Source organism: Lampetra fluviatilis, chromosome 66 (assembly GCF_964198595.1).
Source record: "Lampetra fluviatilis chromosome 66, kcLamFluv1.1, whole genome shotgun sequence".
NCBI classification, from domain to species: Eukaryota; Metazoa; Chordata; class Hyperoartia; order Petromyzontiformes; family Petromyzontidae; genus Lampetra; species Lampetra fluviatilis.
The window spans coordinates 1701697-1722853 of record NC_136340.1 but is presented as its reverse complement, the minus strand read 5'-3'; the positions used below and the strand labels follow the sequence as shown (position 1 = coordinate 1722853).

General features: G+C 51.2%; 1 protein-coding gene and 1 long non-coding RNA gene across 3 annotated transcripts in view; one reads left to right on the top strand and one right to left on the bottom strand.

Annotated features, from left to right (window-relative positions):
• Positions 1–14482, bottom strand: part of LOC144952220 (uncharacterized) — a 52252-nt gene extending 37770 nt beyond the window's left edge. For both annotated transcript variants that reach the window (XM_078882631.1, XM_078882632.1), the window contains exons 1-2: positions 14349–14482; positions 1808–1926 (exon numbers count right to left, since the gene is read on the bottom strand). In XM_078882631.1, the coding sequence (XP_078738757.1) occupies positions 1808–1916 (109 nt within the window). In that variant the 5' untranslated portion in view covers positions 1917–1926; positions 14349–14482. The remainder of the gene's footprint in view (positions 1–1807; positions 1927–14348) is intronic.
• Positions 14483–15074: 592 nt separating this feature from the next.
• On the top strand, positions 15075–20663 carry LOC144952165 (uncharacterized). Its single transcript, XR_013640587.1, has 3 exons — positions 15075–15133; positions 17173–17270; positions 20482–20663. It is a non-coding gene; the product is annotated as an uncharacterized LOC144952165 (long non-coding RNA).
• Positions 20664–21157: the final 494 nt, after the last annotated feature.

Sequence of the window (21157 nt, the reverse complement as noted above, 5' to 3'; positions counted from 1 at the left end):
CTAACACCACCACTACTACCACCACCGCCGCTAACAACACCACCACAGCCACGAGCACTAACACTACCACCACTAACACCACCACTGCCACCACCACCGCCAAGACTACCACCACTATGAACACTTCCACCACTACCGCTAACACTACCACCATCACCATCCCTAACATTACCACTAACACTACCACCACTAATACCACCAACACTGCCACCACCGCTACCACCACAAACACTATTATGACTAACACTACCACTAACACTCCCTCCACTGTCACTACCGCTAACACTCCCTCCACCACCACTACCGCTACCAATATCGCCACTATCACCACCACAAACAATACCACAACACTACCAACACCACTACCTCTAACACTACCACCACCACCGCCGCCACCACCGCCGCCACCACCTGGTGCACCGTTGCCGTGAGCTGTGCCTCCTGGCTCCATGGTCTCCACACGTTCCTTGAAACATGGGACGCTTCTCAGAGACGGTTAATTGCACTGGTTGAACTGGCTGCACTGATTGGACTGGTTGCACTGGTTGCAGTGGTTGCACTGATTGGATTGGTTGCACCGACTGGACTGGTTGCAATGACTACAGGAAGAGTTGACGGGAGTGAGATGGCTGAATGGAAGCCAAACATCCAAGGATGCGAAATGAGAATCATCTTGTTCTTCAATTTGATAGAGACCCACAGACTCACACAGGGAACCACAGACTCACACAGAGACCCACAGACACCGATAAACTCACACGGATAACCGATGTTTGTGTTTAGCTCGTTGTCCTTCCCCCGCACCTCCGATTAGCACGTTTGGTTCAGTATGGTGCGAAAGACGTTCCAAATGCATAGACACCCGCAGACTCACACAGAAACCCACAGACTCACACAGAAACCCCAAAACACCCAGACTCACACAGAAACCCACAGACTCACACAGTGATGTACAGACTCAGTCAGACAAATCTATAAATTCACACAGACTCACAGAGACCCACAGACTCACAAAAAGACCCAGACACACACAGGGGCCTAGAGGGTGGCATGGTTGGCATGGGACGAGAATTGAGATGGGCTCCACCCCTGCCCAGTGTCCTTCTTCTTAGCCCGGGCACCTGGGGGGGCCTCTCCACCTGGGTGGCCTCTCCACCCTGGGGAGGTGGGGGGGGCGCTTCGGTGCAGTTGCACCGCCTGCGCAGTTGCACCGCCTGCGCACTGCGTGAGCTGCGTGCACTGGGCTGGGCATGGCCTTGCTCGGGCCCCTCTCCTGTTAGTGTGGCCGCCAGGCCCGGTGTGCTTTGTGTATATGCCATACGTGTATATGCTGCGTGTATATGGCATACGTGTATATGCTGCGTGTATATGCTGCGTGTATATGCTGCGTGTGTTTATGGTGTGTATGTATATGTTGCGTGTGTGTATGCGGTATGTGTGCATTGCAGTGTGTGTATTGCGGTGTGTGTGTATTGCGGTATGTGTGTATGCGCTGCGTGTGTATATGCTGCGTGTGTATATGCTGCGTGTATATGTTATATGTGCATGCTATTTACATATGATATGTGTATGTATGCTATGTGTGTGCTATGTGTATGCTGTGTGTGTATGCAACCCGAGCGAGGTGAGCGAATGGGAGAGGTTAGCGAGTGAGGTTAGCGAGTGAGTGAGGTTAGTGAGTGAGTTAGCGAGGTGAGGGTAGCGAGTGAGTGAGCGAGGTGGTGAGTGAGTGAGTGAGGTTAGCGAGTGAGTGAGCGAGGTGGTGAGCGAGGCGGCGAGCGAAGTGGTGAGCGCTGCCTCCACTCACCCTGCGCCACGCGGCCGTATTTCCCGAACACGTCCTGCAGCGAGCGCTCGTCCGTGCCAAAGTGCAGCCCGCCCACAAACAGCTTTCCGTGGTTCTCCTGCTCCGACATCTTGGTCAGTCTACACACACACAACACGCACACACATCGTATATATACACACATCGTATATATACACACAGTATATATACACACATCGTATATATAAACACAGTATATATACACACAGCACGCACACACATCGTATATATACACACAGTATATATACACACATCGTATATATAAACACAGTATATATACACACAGTACACACACACATCGTATACACACACAGCACGCACACACATCGTATATATACACACACAGCACGCACACACCTAGTATACACACACACAGCACGCACACACATCGTATACACACACAGCACGCACACACACCTAGTATACACACACAGTATATATACACACACAGCACGCACACTCATCGTATATACACACACAACTAGTATACACACACAGCACGCACACACCTCGTATATATACACAGCACGCACACATAGTATACACACACAGCACACACACACCTAGTATACACACACAGTATATATACACACACAGTATACACACACCTAGTATACACACACAGCACGCACACACATCGTATATATACACACACAGCACACACACACCTAGTATACACACTAGTATACACACAGCACGCACACACAAAGTATACACAGTATATATACACACAGCACACATAGTATATATACAGCACACAGACACATCGTAGAAACACAGCACACACACACATCGTATATACACAGCACACACACACACATCGTATATACACACACACACACATCGTATATACACAGCGCACACACACATCGTATATACACAGCACACACACACATCGTATATGCACAGCACACACACACATCGTATATACACAGCACACACACACACATCGTATATACACAGCACACACACACACATCGTATATACACAGCGCACACACACATCGTATATACACAGCGCACACACACATCGTATATGCACAGCACACACACACATCGTATATGCACAGCACACACACACATCGTATATACACAGCACACACACACATCGTATATACACAGCACACACACACACATCGTATATACACAGCACACACACACATCGTATATACACAGCACACACACACATCGTATATGCACAGCACACACACACATCGTATATACACAGCACACACACACATCGTATATACACAGCACACACACACACATCGTATATACACAGCACACACACATCGTATATACACAGCGCACACACACATCGTATATACACAGCACACACACACACATCGTATATACACAGCACACACACACATCGTATATACACAGCACACACACATCGTATATACACAGCGCACACACACATCGTATATACACAGCACACACACACATCGTATATACACAGCACACACACACATCGTATATACACAGCACACACACACACATCGTATATACACAGCACACATCGTATATACACAGCACACACACACATCGTATATACACAGCACACACACACACATCGTATATACACAGCACACACACACATCGTATATACACAGCACACACACACACATCGTATATACACAGCACACACACACATCATATATACACAGCACACACACATCGTATATACACAGCACACACACACATCGTATATACACAGCACACACACACATCGTATATACACAGCACACACACACATCGTATATACACAGCACACACACACATCATATATACACAGCACACACACATCGTATATACACAGCACACACACACACATCATATATACACAGCACACACACACACATCGTATATACACAGCACACACACATCGTATATACACAGCACACACACACACATCATATATACACAGCACACACACACACATCGTATATACACAGCACACACACATCGTATATACACAGCACACACACACACATCATATATACACAGCACACACACACACATCGTATATACACAGCACACACACATCGTATATACACAGCACACACACACACATCATATATACACAGCACACACACACACATCGTATATACACAGCACACACACACATCGTATATACACAGCACACACACACACATCGTATATGCACAGCACACACACACACATCGTATATACACAGCACACACACACATCGTATATACACAGCACACACACACACACATCGTATATATACAGCACACACACACACATCGTATATGCACAGCACACACACACATCGTATATACACAGCACACACACACACACATCGTATATATACAGCACACACACACACATCGTATATACACAGCACACACACACATCGTATATACACAGCACACACACACACACACATCGTATATATACAGCACACACACACACATCGTATATGCACAGCACACACACACACATCGTATATACACAGCACACACACATCGTATATGCACAGCACACACACACACATCGTATATACACAGCGCACACACATACCTAGTATACACACACACCACGCACATACCTAGTATACACACACCACGCACACACCTAGTATACACACACACACAACTAGTATACACACACACACACAACTAGTATACACACACACACACACAACTAGTATACACACACACAACTAGTATACACACACAGCATGCACACACATCATATATATAAACACACAGCATGCACACAGTATACATACACACGTAGTATACACACACCTAGTACACACACACACACGTAGTATACACACGTAGATAGAAAAATAACAATAAATATCACGACGTTTCGATCGCAACACAAGCAATCGTCATCAGGTACAAAAATAGCGGGAGAGCTGCCGAGGCAGGATGTTGACAAGGTTTGAGATGAGTGTAGCCCAAGGGTCAGAAGCGAAGAGGGCAGGGCTAGTGATGAAATCTGCATGTCAATGTAAGATCGTAGAGCCACGGTGGTGGTGTTAGTGAGACATTTAACCTGTTAATGTAAAGACATTTAACCTGTTGATCTAACACCAGATAGTCGAAAATAACTACTAACATCGGCAGGTAGGATGGAAACATCACAGCCAGTTATGACTTAAACTGGTAAATAAACGTCCTTCAAATGATTGCTCGGTTTGTGCCCATTTTCTCGGTTTAAATTGTGTTTATATATCTGGATGGCTTCATGAACGAATCTTTGCTGATAGCCAGTGGGTTTGCAGAGTGGAAAAATCGATTTAGTGTGAGCCAGCCGCATTAAAACAATAATCAGCCACGGCCGAGGTATTGGTCCTACCGTGTTTCAGATCTGCCTTGTGTTCACGAACACGGTCCGAGACATAATTTCAGCCGTGATGATGGGTACAAACTGAGTAATCATTGGAAAGATGTTAACCCTGCAAAAAAGATTTAACTACACATATTTGACCATCTTATTTGACAGGCACTATTCTTTAGTTACCGTACAGTTTACTGATAGAAAGCCAGTTTTGTTTGATCATGTTAAGCTTCTTTTTACACAAACTGGTTTCCTGCTTTAAGTTTTACCCACCCAGCAACATGCCAAAGGGCTGTTTCATCTACATGACAAAGGCTCAGTCCCATTTACAGCAGACGCACCTTAACAACTCTGGCACATCCCAGTTCAACGAGTCTACACAACAAAGGCTCATTCCTAGCAGCAGCCTCAGCCGCACCAACCTCACAATAATAATACAAAACTCCGATCCAGGTGCCTACTTTGGCTCCTCCCCGCCTCAACCAGTATATATACAAGGACGGGTCTCTTAGAATGTCTCTTTACTTGATACAGCAATCGTGCTGTGACGGTTACACCTGAAGACGGAAGCTTGTGTTGCCTCCGAAACGTCGTGATTTTTATTTTACTTTTATTAATTTAATTTTTTACCTACGTGACTTTACCGAAAAAATCTAAGAGTATGAATCCGTGACACGTCGCTTAGTTTCTCCAATGTAACTGCTGCCGCAGACACGGCTTAGTTTGTAGACGCCGGGGTATTGCATGTCAGGGATCACATCCTTCAAACAAGGGCTCAGATCACGAATTGTATGTGCTGCGTTGAATTGAACCTGGATCTTGTGTTTGCTCATGATTTTGGAAATCTTATTGGTGACCTCCGCTATGTATAGCAACGTGATGGTTTGGATTGGGTCCTCAGATGGTTCCTTCCCAACGGTTCTTGTGTTGCAATCGAAACGTCGTGATATTTTGATTATTTTTTCTATCTCCGTGGCTTTACCAAAAGACTATGAATTCCTGCAGTCACGAAAGCTTCAAGTCAAGATTTACACCTAGTATATACACACACACACGTCATATACATAGTGTATAATGTATACACACAGCACACACACACAGAATCCAAAGAACATACATACAGCATACACACAAATATGCGCATAGCATGCACTAAGCTACGTTTACACTAAACCTACTGGACGCGTGAAAAAGAGCTTCATAGCTCATCGGATTTCTCCAGGATAAATAATTTGCATTGTATCGGCTGTCAGGCCCCACTGAGCTGCCGTGTAGCTGTCAGAAGCGACCACCTGGCCATCACAACTTATAGCGCAATGAAGCTGAGGCCCACAGAGACCCATACTCAGAGAGACCCACACAGACCCACACTCAGAGAGCCACAGAGAGCCACAGAGACCCACACAGACCCACACAGACACATACTCAGAGAGCCACAACGATCCACAGACCCACACTCAGAGAGACCAACAGACCAACTCAGAGACCCACAGAACCACTCAGAGACCCATACAGACCCACACTCAGAGAGACCCATAGAGACCCACACAGACCCACACTCAGAGAGACCCATAGAGACCCACACAGACCCATACTCAGAGAGACCCAGAGACCCACACAGACACATACTCAGAGAGACCCATACTCAGAGAGACCCACACAGATACACAGAGACACAGACTCAGAGACCCACACAGACCCATACTCATAGAGACCCACACAGATACACAGAGACACAGACTCATAGAGACCCACAGACACCCACACTCAGAGAGACCCACACACAGACACACACTCAGAGACACCCACACAGACACACACTCAAAGAGACCCACACAGACCCACACTCACAGAGACCCACACAGACCCACACTCAGAGAGACCCACACACACCCACACTCATAGAGACCCACACAGACCCACACTCATAGAGACCCACACACACCCACACTCATAGAAACCCACACAGACCCACACTCATAGAGACCCACACAGACCAACACTCATAGAGACCCACACACACCCACACTCATAGAGACCCACACAGACCCACACTCATAGAGACCCACACACACCCACACTCAGAGACCCACACAGACCCACACTCATAGAGACCCACACAGACCCACACTCATAGAGACCCACACAGACCCACACTCATAGAGACCCACACAGACCCACACTCATAGAGACCCACACAGACCCACACTCAGAGAGACCCACACACACCCACACTCATAGAGACCCACACAGACCCACACTCAGAGACCCACACAGACCCACACTCATAGAGACCCACACACACCCACACTCATAGAGACCCACACAGACCCACACAGACCCACACTCATAGAGACCCACACAGACCCACACTCATAGAGACCCACACAGACCCACACTCAGATAGACCCACAGACACCCACACTCATAGAGACCCACACAGACCCACACTCAGAGAGACCCATAGACACCCACACTCAGAGAGACCCACAGACACCCACACTCAGAGAGACCCACAGACACCCACACTCAGAGAGACCCACACACACCCACACTCAGAGAGACCCACACTCAGAGAGACCCACACACACCCACACTCATAGAGACCCACACAGACCCACACTCATAGAGACCCACACAGACCCACACTCAGAGAGACCCACACACACCCACACTCATAGAGACCCACACAGACCCACACTCATAGAGACCCACACAGACCCACACTCATAGAGACCCACACAGACCCACATTCATAGAGACCCACACACACCCACACTCATAGAGACCCACACAGTCCCACACAGACCCACACAGACCCACACAGACCCACACTCATAGAGACCCACACAGACCCACACAGACCCACACAGACCCACACTCATAGAGACCCACACAGACCCACACTCATAGAGACCCACACAGACCCACACTCAGAGAGACCCACACACACCCACACTCATAGAGACCCACACAGACCCACACTCATAGAGACCCACACAGACCCACACTCATAGAGACCCACAGACACCCACACTCATAGAGACCCACACAGACCCACACTCATAGAGACCCACACAGACCCACACTCATAGAGACCCACACACACCCACACTCAGAGAGACCCACACACACCCACACTCAGAGAGACCCACACTCATAGAGACTCACACAGACCCACACTCATAGAGACCCACACACACCCACACTCAGAGACCCACACAGACCCACACTCATAGAGACCCACACAGACCCACACTCATAGAGACCCACACAGACCCACACTCAGAGAGACCCACAGACACCCACACTCATAGAGACCCACACAGACCCACACTCAGAGAGACCCATAGACACCCACACTCAGAGAGACCCACAGACACCCACACTCAGAGAGACCCACAGACACCCACACTCAGAGAGACCCACAAACACCCACACTCAGAGAGACCCACACAGAGAGACCCACACACACCCACACTCATAGAGACCCACACAGACCCACACTCATAGAGACCCACACAGACCCACACTCAGAGAGACCCACACACACCCACACTCATAGAGACCCACACAGACCCACACTCATAGAGACCCACACAGACCCACACTCATAGAGACCTACACAGACCCACACTCAGAGACCCACACACACCCACACTCATAGAGACCCACACAGACCCACACTCATAGAGACCCACACAGACCCACACAGACCCACACAGACCCACACTCATAGAGACCCACACAGACCCACACTCATAGAGACCCACACAGACCCACACTCAGAGAGACCCACACACACCCACACTCATAGAGACCCACACAGACCCACACTCATAGAGACCCACACAGACCCACACTCAGAGACCCACACACACCCACACTCATAGAGACCCACACAGACCCACACAGACCCACACTCATAGAGACCCACACAGACCCACACTCATAGAGACCCACACACACCCACACTCAGAGAGACCCACACACACCCACACTCAGAGAGACCCACACACACCCACACTCAGAGAGACCCACACTCACCCACACTCAGAGAGACCCACACTCACAGACACCCACACTCATAGAGACCCACACACACCCACACTCAGAGAGACCCACACACACCCACACTCATAGAGACCCACACAGACCCACACAGACCCACACTCATAGAGACCCACACAGACCCACACTCAGAGAGACCCACACACACCCACACTCATAGAGACCCACACAGACCCACACAGACCCACACTCATAGAGACCCACACAGACCCACACTCAGAGAGACCCACACAGACCCACACTCATAGAGACCCACACAGACCCACACTCAGAGAGACCCACACAGACCCACACTCAGAGAGACCCACACACACCCACACTCATAGAGACCCACACAGACCCACACAGACCCACACTCATAGAGACCCACACAGACCCACACTCATAGAGACCCACACAGACCCACACTCATAGAGACCCACACAGACCCACACTCAGAGAGACCCACACACACCCACACTCAGAGAGACCCACACAGACCCACACTCAGAGAGACCCACACACACCCACACTCATAGAGACCCACACACACCCACACTCATAGAGACCCACACAGACCCACAGACCCACACTCATAGAGACCCACACAGACCCACACTCAGAGAGACCCACACACACCCACACTCATAGAGACCCACACAGACCCACACAGACCCACACTCATAGAGACCCACACAGACCCACACTCAGAGAGACCCACACAGACCCACACTCATAGAGACCCACACAGACCCACACTCAGAGAGACCCACACAGACCCACACTCAGAGAGACCCACACACACCCACACTCATAGAGACCCACACAGACCCACACAGACCCACACTCATAGAGACCCACACAGACCCACACTCATAGAGACCCACACAGACCCACACTCATAGAGACCCACACAGACCCACACTCAGAGAGACCCACACACACCCACACTCAGAGAGACCCACACAGACCCACACTCAGAGAGACCCACACAGACCCACACTCATAGAGACCCACACAGACCCACACTCAGAGAGACCCACACACACCCACACTCAGAGAGACCCACACAGACCCACACTCAGAGAGACCCACACACACCCACACTCATAGAGACCCACACAGACCCACACAGACCCACACTCAGAGACCCACACAGACCCACACTCAGAGAGACCCACACACACCCACACTCATAGAGACCCACACAGACCCACACAGACCCACACTCATAGAGACCCACACAGACCCACACTCAGAGAGACCCACACAGACCCACACTCATAGAGACCCACACAGACCCACACTCAGAGAGACCCACACAGACCCACACTCATAGAGACCCACACAGACCCACACAGACCCACACTCATAGAGACCCACACAGACCCACACTCAGAGACCCACACAGACCCACACTCATAGAGACCCACACAGACCCACACTCAGAGAGACCCACACACACCCACACTCAGAGAGACCCACACAGACCCACACTCAGAGAGACCCACACAGACCCACACTCAGAGAGACCCACACACACCCACACTCAGAGAGACCCACACACACCCACACTCAGAGAGACCCACACAGACCCACACTCATAGAGACCCACACACACCCACACTCATAGAGACCCACACAGACCCACACTCAGAGAGACCCACACAGACCCACACTCATAGAGACCCACACACACCCACACTCATAGAGACCCACACACACCCACACTCAGAGAGACCCACACACACCCACACTCAGAGAGACCCACACAGACCCACACTCAGAGAGACCCACACAGACCCACACTCATAGAGACCCACACAGACCCACACTCATAGAGACCCACACACACCCACACTCATAGAGACCCACACAGACCCACACTCATAGAGACCCACACAGACCCACACTCAGAGAGACCCACACACACCCACACTCATAGAGACCCACACACACCCACACTCATAGAGACCCACACAGACCCACACTCATAGAGACCCACACACACCCACACTCATAGAGACCCACACACACCCACACTCAGAGAGACCCACACACACCCACACTCAGAGAGACCCACACAGACCCACACAGACCCACACTCATAGAGACCCACACAGACCCACACAGACCCACACTCATAGAGACCCACACAGACCCACACTCATAGAGACCCACACAGACCCACACTCATAGAGACCCACACACACCCACACTCATAGAGACCCACACAGACCCACACTCATAGAGACCCACACAGACCCACACTCATAGAGACCCACACACACCCACACTCAGAGAGACCCACACAGACCCACACTCAGAGAGACCCACACAGACCCACACTCATAGAGACCCACACACACCCACACTCAGAGAGACCCACACAGACCCACACTCATAGAGACCCACACAGACCCACACTCAGAGAGACCCACACAGACCCACACTCATAGAGACCCACACACACCCACACTCAGAGAGACCCACACAGACCCACACTCATAGAGACCCACACACACCCACACTCAGAGAGACCCACACACACCCACACTCAGAGAGACCCACACAGACCCACACTCAGAGAGACCCACACACACCCACACTCAGAGAGACCCACACACACCCACACTCAGAGAGACCCACACTCACACACACTCAGAGAGACCCACACAGACCCACACTCATAGAGACCCACACACACCCACACTCAGAGAGACCCACACTCACACACACTCAGAGAGACCCACACAGACCCACACTCAGAAAGACCCACACACACCCACACTCAGAGAGACCCACACACACCCACACTCAGAGAGACCCACACTCACACACACTCAGAGAGACCCACACAGACCCACACTCATAGAGACCCACACACACCCACACTCAGAGAGACCCACACTCACACACACTCAGAGAGACCCACACAGACCCACACTCAGAGAGACCCACACACACCCACACTCAGAGAGACCCACACACACCCACACTCAGAGAGACCCACACACACCCACACTCAGAGAGACCCACAGACACCCACACTCATAGAGACCCACACAGACCCACACTCAGAGACCCACACACACCCACACTCAGAGAGACCCACACACACCCACACTCAGAGAGACCCACACACACCCACACTCAGAGAGACCCACACACACCCACACTCAGAGAGACCCACAGACACCCACACTCATAGAGACCCACACAGACCCACACTCAGAGAGACCCACACACACCCACACTCATAGAGACCCACACACACCCACACTCAGAGAGACCCACACACACCCACACTCAGAGAGACCCACACACACCCACACTCAGAGACCCACACAGACCCACACTCAGAGACCCACACACACCCACACTCAGAGAGACCCACACACACCCACACTCAGAGAGACCCACACACACCCACACTCAGAGAGACCCACACACACCCACACTCAGAGAGACCCACAGACACCCACACTCAGAGACCCACACAGACCCACACTCAGAGAGACCCACACACACCCACACTCAGAGACCCACACACACCCACACTCAGAGAGACCCACACAGACCCACACTCAGAGAGACCCACACACACCCACACTCATAGAGACCCACACACACCCACACTCAGAGAGACCCACACACACCCACACTCAGAGAGACCCACACACACCCACACTCAGAGACCCACACAGACCCACACTCAGAGAGACCCACACACACCCACACTCAGAGAGACCCACACACACCCACACTCAGAGAGACCCACACACACCCACACTCAGAGAGACCCACACACACCCACACTCAGAGAGACCCACAGACACCCACACTCAGAGACCCACACAGACCCACACTCAGAGAGACCCACACACACCCACACTCAGAGACCCACACACACCCACACTCAGAGAGACCCACACACACCCACACTCATAGAGACCCACACACACCCACACTCATAGAGACCCACACAGACCCACACTCATAGAGACCCACACAGACCCACACTCATAGAGACCCACACACACCCACACTCATAGAGACCCACACAGACCCACACTCAGAGAGACCCACAGACACCCACACTCAGAGACCCACACAGACCCACACTCAGAGAGACCCACACACACCCACACTCAGAGACCCACACAGACCCACACTCAGAGAGACCCACACACACCCACACTCAGAGAGACCCACACACACCCACACTCAGAGAGACCCACACACACCCACACTCATAGAGACCCACACACACCCACACTCATAGAGACCCACACAGACCCACACTCAGAGAGACCCACACAGACCCACACTCATAGAGACCCACACACACCCACACTCAGAGAGACCCACACAGACCCACACTCATAGAGACCCACACACACCCACACTCAGAGAGACCCACACAGACCCACACTCATAGAGACCCACACACACCCACACTCATAGAGACCCACACAGACCCACACTCAGAGAGACCCACACACACCCACACTCATAGAGACCCACACACACCCACACTCATAGAGACCCACACAGACCCACACTCAGAGAGACCCACACACACCCACACTCATAGAGACCCACACAGACCCACACTCAGAGAGACCCACACACACCCACACTCATAGAGACCCACACACACCCACACTCATAGAGACCCACACAGACCCACACTCATAGAGACCCACACACACCCACACTCACAGAGACCCACACAGACCCACACTCATAGAGACCCACACAGACCCACACTCCCGCTCACGGCCACCAACACCGCGAGCAGCGGGGACACGAAGCGGTCGTGGGCCTCCCCTAGGTCCACTCGGCACGCCGCGGCAGCAGCAGCAGCGCGAGGGAGAGAAGAGCGAGCGACAGGGAGAGGAAAGAGAGGAGAGCGGGGAGAGAGAAGAGAGAGAAGCGAGAGGAGTGAGAGAGAGATGGGAGAGAGAGACACGCGAGAGAGAGGAGGCGATATCGGCAGCCATTAGTGAAGGCCGCGATGGCGCTGTTACGACGGTGGCGTCAGCCCCAACCTGAGGCGAAGGGACCGGCAGCGAAGCGAGTTGGGGGGCTCCGGGAGGGGGGGGGGAGTTTGTTGTGGGTACAGCGACTAGGGGCTGGGGGGGGAGACTCACCTCGAATCGGCGTCTTCCTGCGAGTTCTCTGCTGCGTCTCTCGTTCAGTTCCTTCAGCGATGGCGTCGCGTGGCGATTCTCGATTCCGCGTCGATTCTTGACGCTATCGACTCTCGGACGATTCTCGATTCTGCGTGGCGGTTTTTTTTCCCTCTCTCTCAAATTCCACTCGCGATTCGGTGCCCCCGCCCACTCAGACTCGGCCCCGCCCACTCAGACTCGGCCCCGCCCACTCAGCCCCGCCCACTTATATCCGGTCCCCCCTACTCAGACACAGTTCCGCCCACTGCGACCCGAGCCCCGCCCACTCAGACCTGGCCCCGCCCACTGAGACCCGACCCCGCCCACTCAGACTCGGCCCCGCCCACTCAGCCCCGCCCACTTATATCCGGTCCCCCCTACTCAGACACAGTTCCGCCCACTGCGACCCGAGCCCCGCCCACTCAGACCTGGCCCCGCCCACTGAGACCCGACCCCGCCCATTCAGACCAGGACCCCGCCCATTCAGACTAGGACCCCGCCCACTGAGACCCGGGCCCCGCCCATTCAGACCAGGACCCCGCCCACTGAGACCCGACCCCGCCCATTCAGACCAGGACCCCGCCCATTCAGACCAGGACCCCGCCCACTGAGACCCGGGCCCCGCCCATTCAGACCAGGACCCCGCCCACTGAGACCCGACCCCGCCCACTGAGACCTGACCCCGCCCACTGAGACCACGCCCACTTCTGCAGTGAGCGCCGCTCAGCTGTCCGCTTCTGGCTCAGCGCGACGCCTCAAAAGCGGTGGGTGGCATCGCCTATTGTCTAGTGTCTATCTATTGTCTAGTGTCTATCTATTGTCTAGTGTCTATCTATTGTTTAGTGTCTATCTATTGTCTAGTGTCTATCTATTGTCTAGTGTCTATTGTCTAGTGTCTATCTATTGTCTATCTATTGTTTATTGTCTATCTATTGTATATATATTGTCTATTGTCTATCTATTGTCTATTGTCTATCTATTGTATATATATTGTCTATTGTCTATCTATTGTATATATATTGTCTATTGTCTATCTATTGTCTAGTGTCTATCTATTGTCTAGTGTCTATTGTCTAGTGTCTATCTATTGTCTATCTATTGTTTATTGTCTATCTATTGTATATATTGTCTATTGTCTATCTATTGTCTATTGTCTATCTATTGTCTATCTATTGTATATATATTGTCTATTGTCTATCTATTGTCTAGTGTCTATCTATTGTCTAGTGTCTATCTATTGTCTAGCGTCTATCTATTGTCTATTGTCTAGTGTCTATCTATTGTCTAGTGTCTATTGTCTAGTGTCTATCTATTGTCTAGTGTCTATCTATTGTCTATCTATTGTTTATTGTCTATCTATTGTCTATCTATTGTCTATCTATTGTCTATTGTCTATATATTGTATATATATTGTCTATTGTCTATCTATTGTCTAGTGTCTATCTATTGTCTAGCGTCTATCTATTGTCTATTGTCTAGTGTCTGTCTATTGTCTATCTATTGTCTATTGTCTATCTATTGTCTAGCGTCTATCTATTGTCTATTGTCTAGTGTCTGTCTATTGTCTATTGTCTATCTATTGTCTATTGTCTATCTATTGTCTATTGTATATCTATTGTCTATCTAGTGTCTATTGTCTATCTATTGCCTATTGTCTGTCTATTGTCTAGTGTCTGTATATTGTCTAGTGTCTATCTATTGTCTATCTATTGTATATTGTCTATCTAGTGTCTATTGTCTGTCTATTGTTTGTCTATTGTTTATTGTCTATCTATTGCCTATTGCCTGTCTATTGTCTAGTGTCTATCTATTGTCTATTGTCTATCATTATCTATTGTCTATATACTGTCTATTGTCTGTCTATTGTCTATTGTCTGTCTATTATCTATTGTCTTTCTATTGTCTATTGTCTATATATATTGTCTATTGTTTATCTATTGTCTATTGTCTATCTATTGTATATTGTCTGTCTATTGTCTATCTATTGTATATTGTCTGTCTATTGTCTACCTATTGTCTATTGTGTATCTATTGTCTATCTATTGCATGTCTATTGTCTGTCTATTGTCTATCTATTGTCTATTGTCTGTCTATTGTCTATCTATTGTCTATTGTCTATCTATTGTCTATTGTCTGTCTATTGTTTATTGTCTGTCTATGTCTATCTAGTGTCTATTGTCTATCTATTGTCTATTGTCTGTCTATTGTTTTTTGTCTGTCTATTGTCTGTCTATTGATAGCAAAGTCTTTCGGAGAGAAATCATCGTCTCGTATTCACGGCGCTCGGCGGGGCGGCGCCCCATCGCCCCCTAGTGGACGAACCGCGCCAGGTCACCGCTGCTGATGATGCTGATGGTGCTGATGATGATGGTGGTGGTGATGGTGCTGATGATGCTGATGATGGTGGTGATGATGGTGGTGATGATGCTGATGGTGCTGATGATGGTGGTGGTGATGGTGCTGATGATGATGCTGATGATGTTGATGATGGTGCTGATGATGCTGATGATGGTGGTGATGCTGAAGATGGTGCTGATGGTGTTGATGATGCTGATGATGGTGGTGATGCTGAAGATGGTGCTGATGGTGTTGATGATGCTGATGATGGTGGTGATGGTGCCGAAGGTGGTGTTGATGATGGTGTTGATGATGGTGGTGATGGTGCTGATAATGCTGATGATGGTGGTGATGATGGTGGTGATGGTGCTGATGATGCTGATGATGGTGGTGATGATGCTGATCATGTTGATGGTGCTGATGGTGGTGCTGATGATGCTGCTGCTGCTGATGCTGCTGCCTACAGAGCCATGCACGAGGAGGCATTGCTGCTGCAGTTCAACTGCCTGCACTTCTGGAAGCTGCCGCTCCCGGAGATCGGCTCTGACGACCTCCAGACAATCAGTGAGAGGGAGGGAGGGTGGGAGTGTGTGACAGAGAGAGTTGTGTGGGGAGTGGTGGCTAGGAGATGTTCACTACCTCGCCTGGCATACAGGAGGTCGTGGGTTCGATACCGACCCTGACGATGCCTGCTGCTGCTGTATATTTGGAGTTTGCATCTCTCTTTCTAATCATCATCGTCATCATAGTGGCTATGAGATGTTGACTACCTCGCCTGGTGTACAGGAGGTCGTGGGTTCGATTCCGACCCTGACGCATGCTGTATATTTGGAGTTTGCGTATCTCTCTCTTATCAGCACAATAACAACGGTAGGAGGCTGCTAGAATTGTTGTGCAGCCCATGGGCTTGTAATTACCAACATGCTGTTCTGGCATCAGCACATCCACGAAACATCATGGATGCATGCCGGGTCCAAGCAAGAACATCTGCTGGACTATATAGTGATGAAACAGCAGATGCGGGCCCATGTCCTTGACACCAGAACCTACCGTGGAGCTGATCTGCCCACTGACCATCGACTTGTCATCTGTAAGATGCGCCTGCCATTCTTCCACTCCGGTGGTGGGTGTACATCCAGGACCCCATTCAAACCCACAGTGGCATGGTCTCAGGTAGCTGATGAAAGTTGAAAGCGAGAATTTCATCATCACTTGCGGCTGGGGTTGGCATCATCCCCCAGTCTTGTTGTCGAGGGGAGATGGGCGAGGTTTAGGACTGTGGCTCATGTAGCTGCAATGACTGTTTAGGGTACACGGTCCAGACCTCCCCAGAAACCCTGGCTGACAGAGGAGGTGTTCAGGCTGGCTGAGGAAAAGCGACAGGCCCACTCTCATCATCTACAGCATCCCACGTCAGAGAATGAGGAGGCTTACCGCAGCCTTCGCTCGGAGGTTCGGAGAGCCATGTAGAGCTGCAAGGATGGGTGGTGGTTGCGGGTTGCTGAGGAGATGGAGTCTGCCTCAGTGGCCCGCGATCACAAATCGCTATTTATATCCATCAACAAAAGTAACCTGCAGCGCCACCCCTAACACCATCATTAGGGGAAAAAATGGTGATCCAATCTCTGACCACCAAGAACACGTTTGCAGATTTGCTGAGCATTTCTGTGAGGTTTTTGGAAAACATGGGGCAAAGTGGGGATGACCCTTCTGAGGCTGCGGTGCATCAAACGTTGGAAGAAGTTTTCACCCCCTGTGAGTGGCTGGCTGAGGTGCCATCTGTTGAGGAAGTACTTAAGGTGATCCAGAGTCTGAGACCAGGAAAGGCACCGGGCAGAGATGATCTCTCAAGCAAAATGCTGAGGGAGGGTGGCGTTTGTGCACAGACTGCCCTGCATGACATCATAACAACAGTCTGGACCACTGGATGGGTTCCGCAGGACTGGAAGGATGTCTTGGTGGTCCTCTTTAAGAAGGGGGACCGCACAGACTGTAACAACTACAGGGGCATCTCACTCCTCAATGTGCCGGGAAAGGCCCTGGCAAGGATTATTCAACATCGCCTTGCTAGGCACGCTGAGGAGAGGCTTGCGGAGCCCCAATGCGGTTTCAGGAAAGGTCGGTCCTGCACAGATGCCATATTTTCTGTCCGTCTGCTGCAGCAGAGGTGTAGGAAATCCCAACAAGACCTACATCTCTGCTTTATTGACCTGGTCAAGGCCGATGATACAATCAGTAGGCATGGGCTCTGGGTTGTTCTTCGTGCTTTTGCAGTCCCTGATGTTCTGTTCACAATCATTAAGGACCTTCATGATGGTGAGTGGGCCCGGGTAAAACTACATGGCTGGGAGTCGGAGCAATTCCCTGTTCACCTTGCTGTGCGACATGGATCTCCTCTGGCTCCCACATTATTTAACATCTATTTCGACCACGTAGTTTGTGAAGCCTTCATTGGCTGTACCGGAGGAATTTCCATCTGTTACAGATACAATGGGAGGCTGATAGATTCCCGGGTGCGGTCAATGGATGGCTCCCTATTTGTCAACCATGTTATGTATGCTGATGATCTGGTAATTGCTGCTCACTCAGAGGAGGGGTTAGAAATGCTGCTGCTGAACCTGGAGCGTGCCACTAAGAGGTGGGGCCTTACCATCAGCCCCACCAAAACTACGCACCTGCCTGGGTATTTTGTACCATCGGACACTCCACCCCCACAACTCCCAATCAGTGATGGGGCAGTTGTGTAGAGAGTGGAGAGTTCCCCATACCTGGGCAGTGTAATCATGACCGGCTCTGGTTTGACAGCAGAGGTCTCACTCCGAATCAGTCGAGTGGCATAATCATTTCATCGGTTGCGTAACGCTGTGTGGAAGCTACCTGGTCTGTCGCTCCGCACGAAGCTTCAGGTCTTCTCGGCCACAGTAATTCCCTTCCTTCTCTACGCTTGCAAAACGTGGACCTCACTAATGGAACATCTTCGCCGGTTAGAAACATTTAGGCTGGCCTGCCTACGATCGATCCATCCTGGGTTTAACCAGGCTGGATTGTGTGAGGAGCTCACAAATCCTTGAAAGATCTGGTCCCATCGGTGAGCTCCTCCGGCAGGCAAGGCTGCTTGGCTGGGTCATGCCTAAACAGCTTTTGTTCGGCTCGAGGGGGCTACACGGGTGTGATACGGGCTAGAGACGAGATGGAGTGATGTGGTACGGGAGGATGTGGAGCTGAGTGGACTTGCCAATGACTGGTACCAGCGGTGTCAAGATCGGCCTCTGTGGAGGAGGCTCGTGAAGGACGCTACTAGGCAGTTGAACGGAGGGCGGAGGAGCGACGCTCATAACAACGAGCGGAGCGCCGGGTAGCTAAAGCACAGTGAGTTGGCACAGTAGGGGGCACAGGTGGTGCATCAGCCAGTCGTCTCGGTCAGTCGACCCGTGGCACCTGCTGGGTCTGCTCCGTGACCTCCTGCCAGCGGGCATTCGACATTTCACGTGGCCTCAAGGTGCACGTGGCCTGGCACAAGCGTCGTGGTGACGTCACCGCCACTTAGTGGCGAATGGCGGTTGTTGTTGTTGTTGTGTCTGTAAATGTGTGTGTCTGTGAGTGCGGGTGTTCATAAGTCGAGGCACTGCCCGTTTCTCTCCATCTCTGTCTGTCCCTCTGTGTCCGGATGTCTCTCTCTCCCTTCCTGCCCCTCCCCCTACAGGCGACCCCCACCAAGGGACCACCCCCCCCCAATCTCCCCCCCCTCACCCCCCTCCTCCCCCCGTGCTCCCAGGCCGTGCCCCCCACTCGACTCCGCGGATCTCCGCCCCCCACGACTTCGGCACCGCCACCTACTGGCGGCAACCGCTGCCCGCGGTCGACCCGGCCGAGATGGATCAGCTGATGGCGGGACGGGGGGCCGGGGGGGGCTCGGGGTGGGGGGCGGGGCTGAGGAGGGAGGGAGTGGGCGCTTAGCGGTGGGCCAGGAGATGTTGACTACCTCGCCTGGTACGCAGGGGGTCGCCATCGCGCGACATGATCACCGCTCGATGCGTCGTGTACCCCATTGGCGCTGCGAACACAACGCGCAGCGATTAATTGGGCCATATAAGTTAATTATTTATTTTAAATTATTCTGCAGTAAATATCTCTCTCATTTTTTCACGGTGGCTAAGGGATGTTAACTACCTCGCCTGGTACACAGGAGGTCGTGGGTTCCATCCCGGACCCTGACGATGCCTGAGTGAGTGGGTGAGATGTTAACTACCTCGCCTGGTGTACAGGAGGTCGTGGGTTCGATGCCTGCTGCTGCTGCTGTATATTTGGAGTCTGCGCCTCTCTCCCCGTGGGGGTCACAGCGTGGATTGTTCTCCGAGTCATCCTGTTCCCCCCACTCCACACATTTAGAATCAATGTCTCCACACGATCAGAGTAATTTGGCTGGGGCTATGAATTCCCACACGACCATG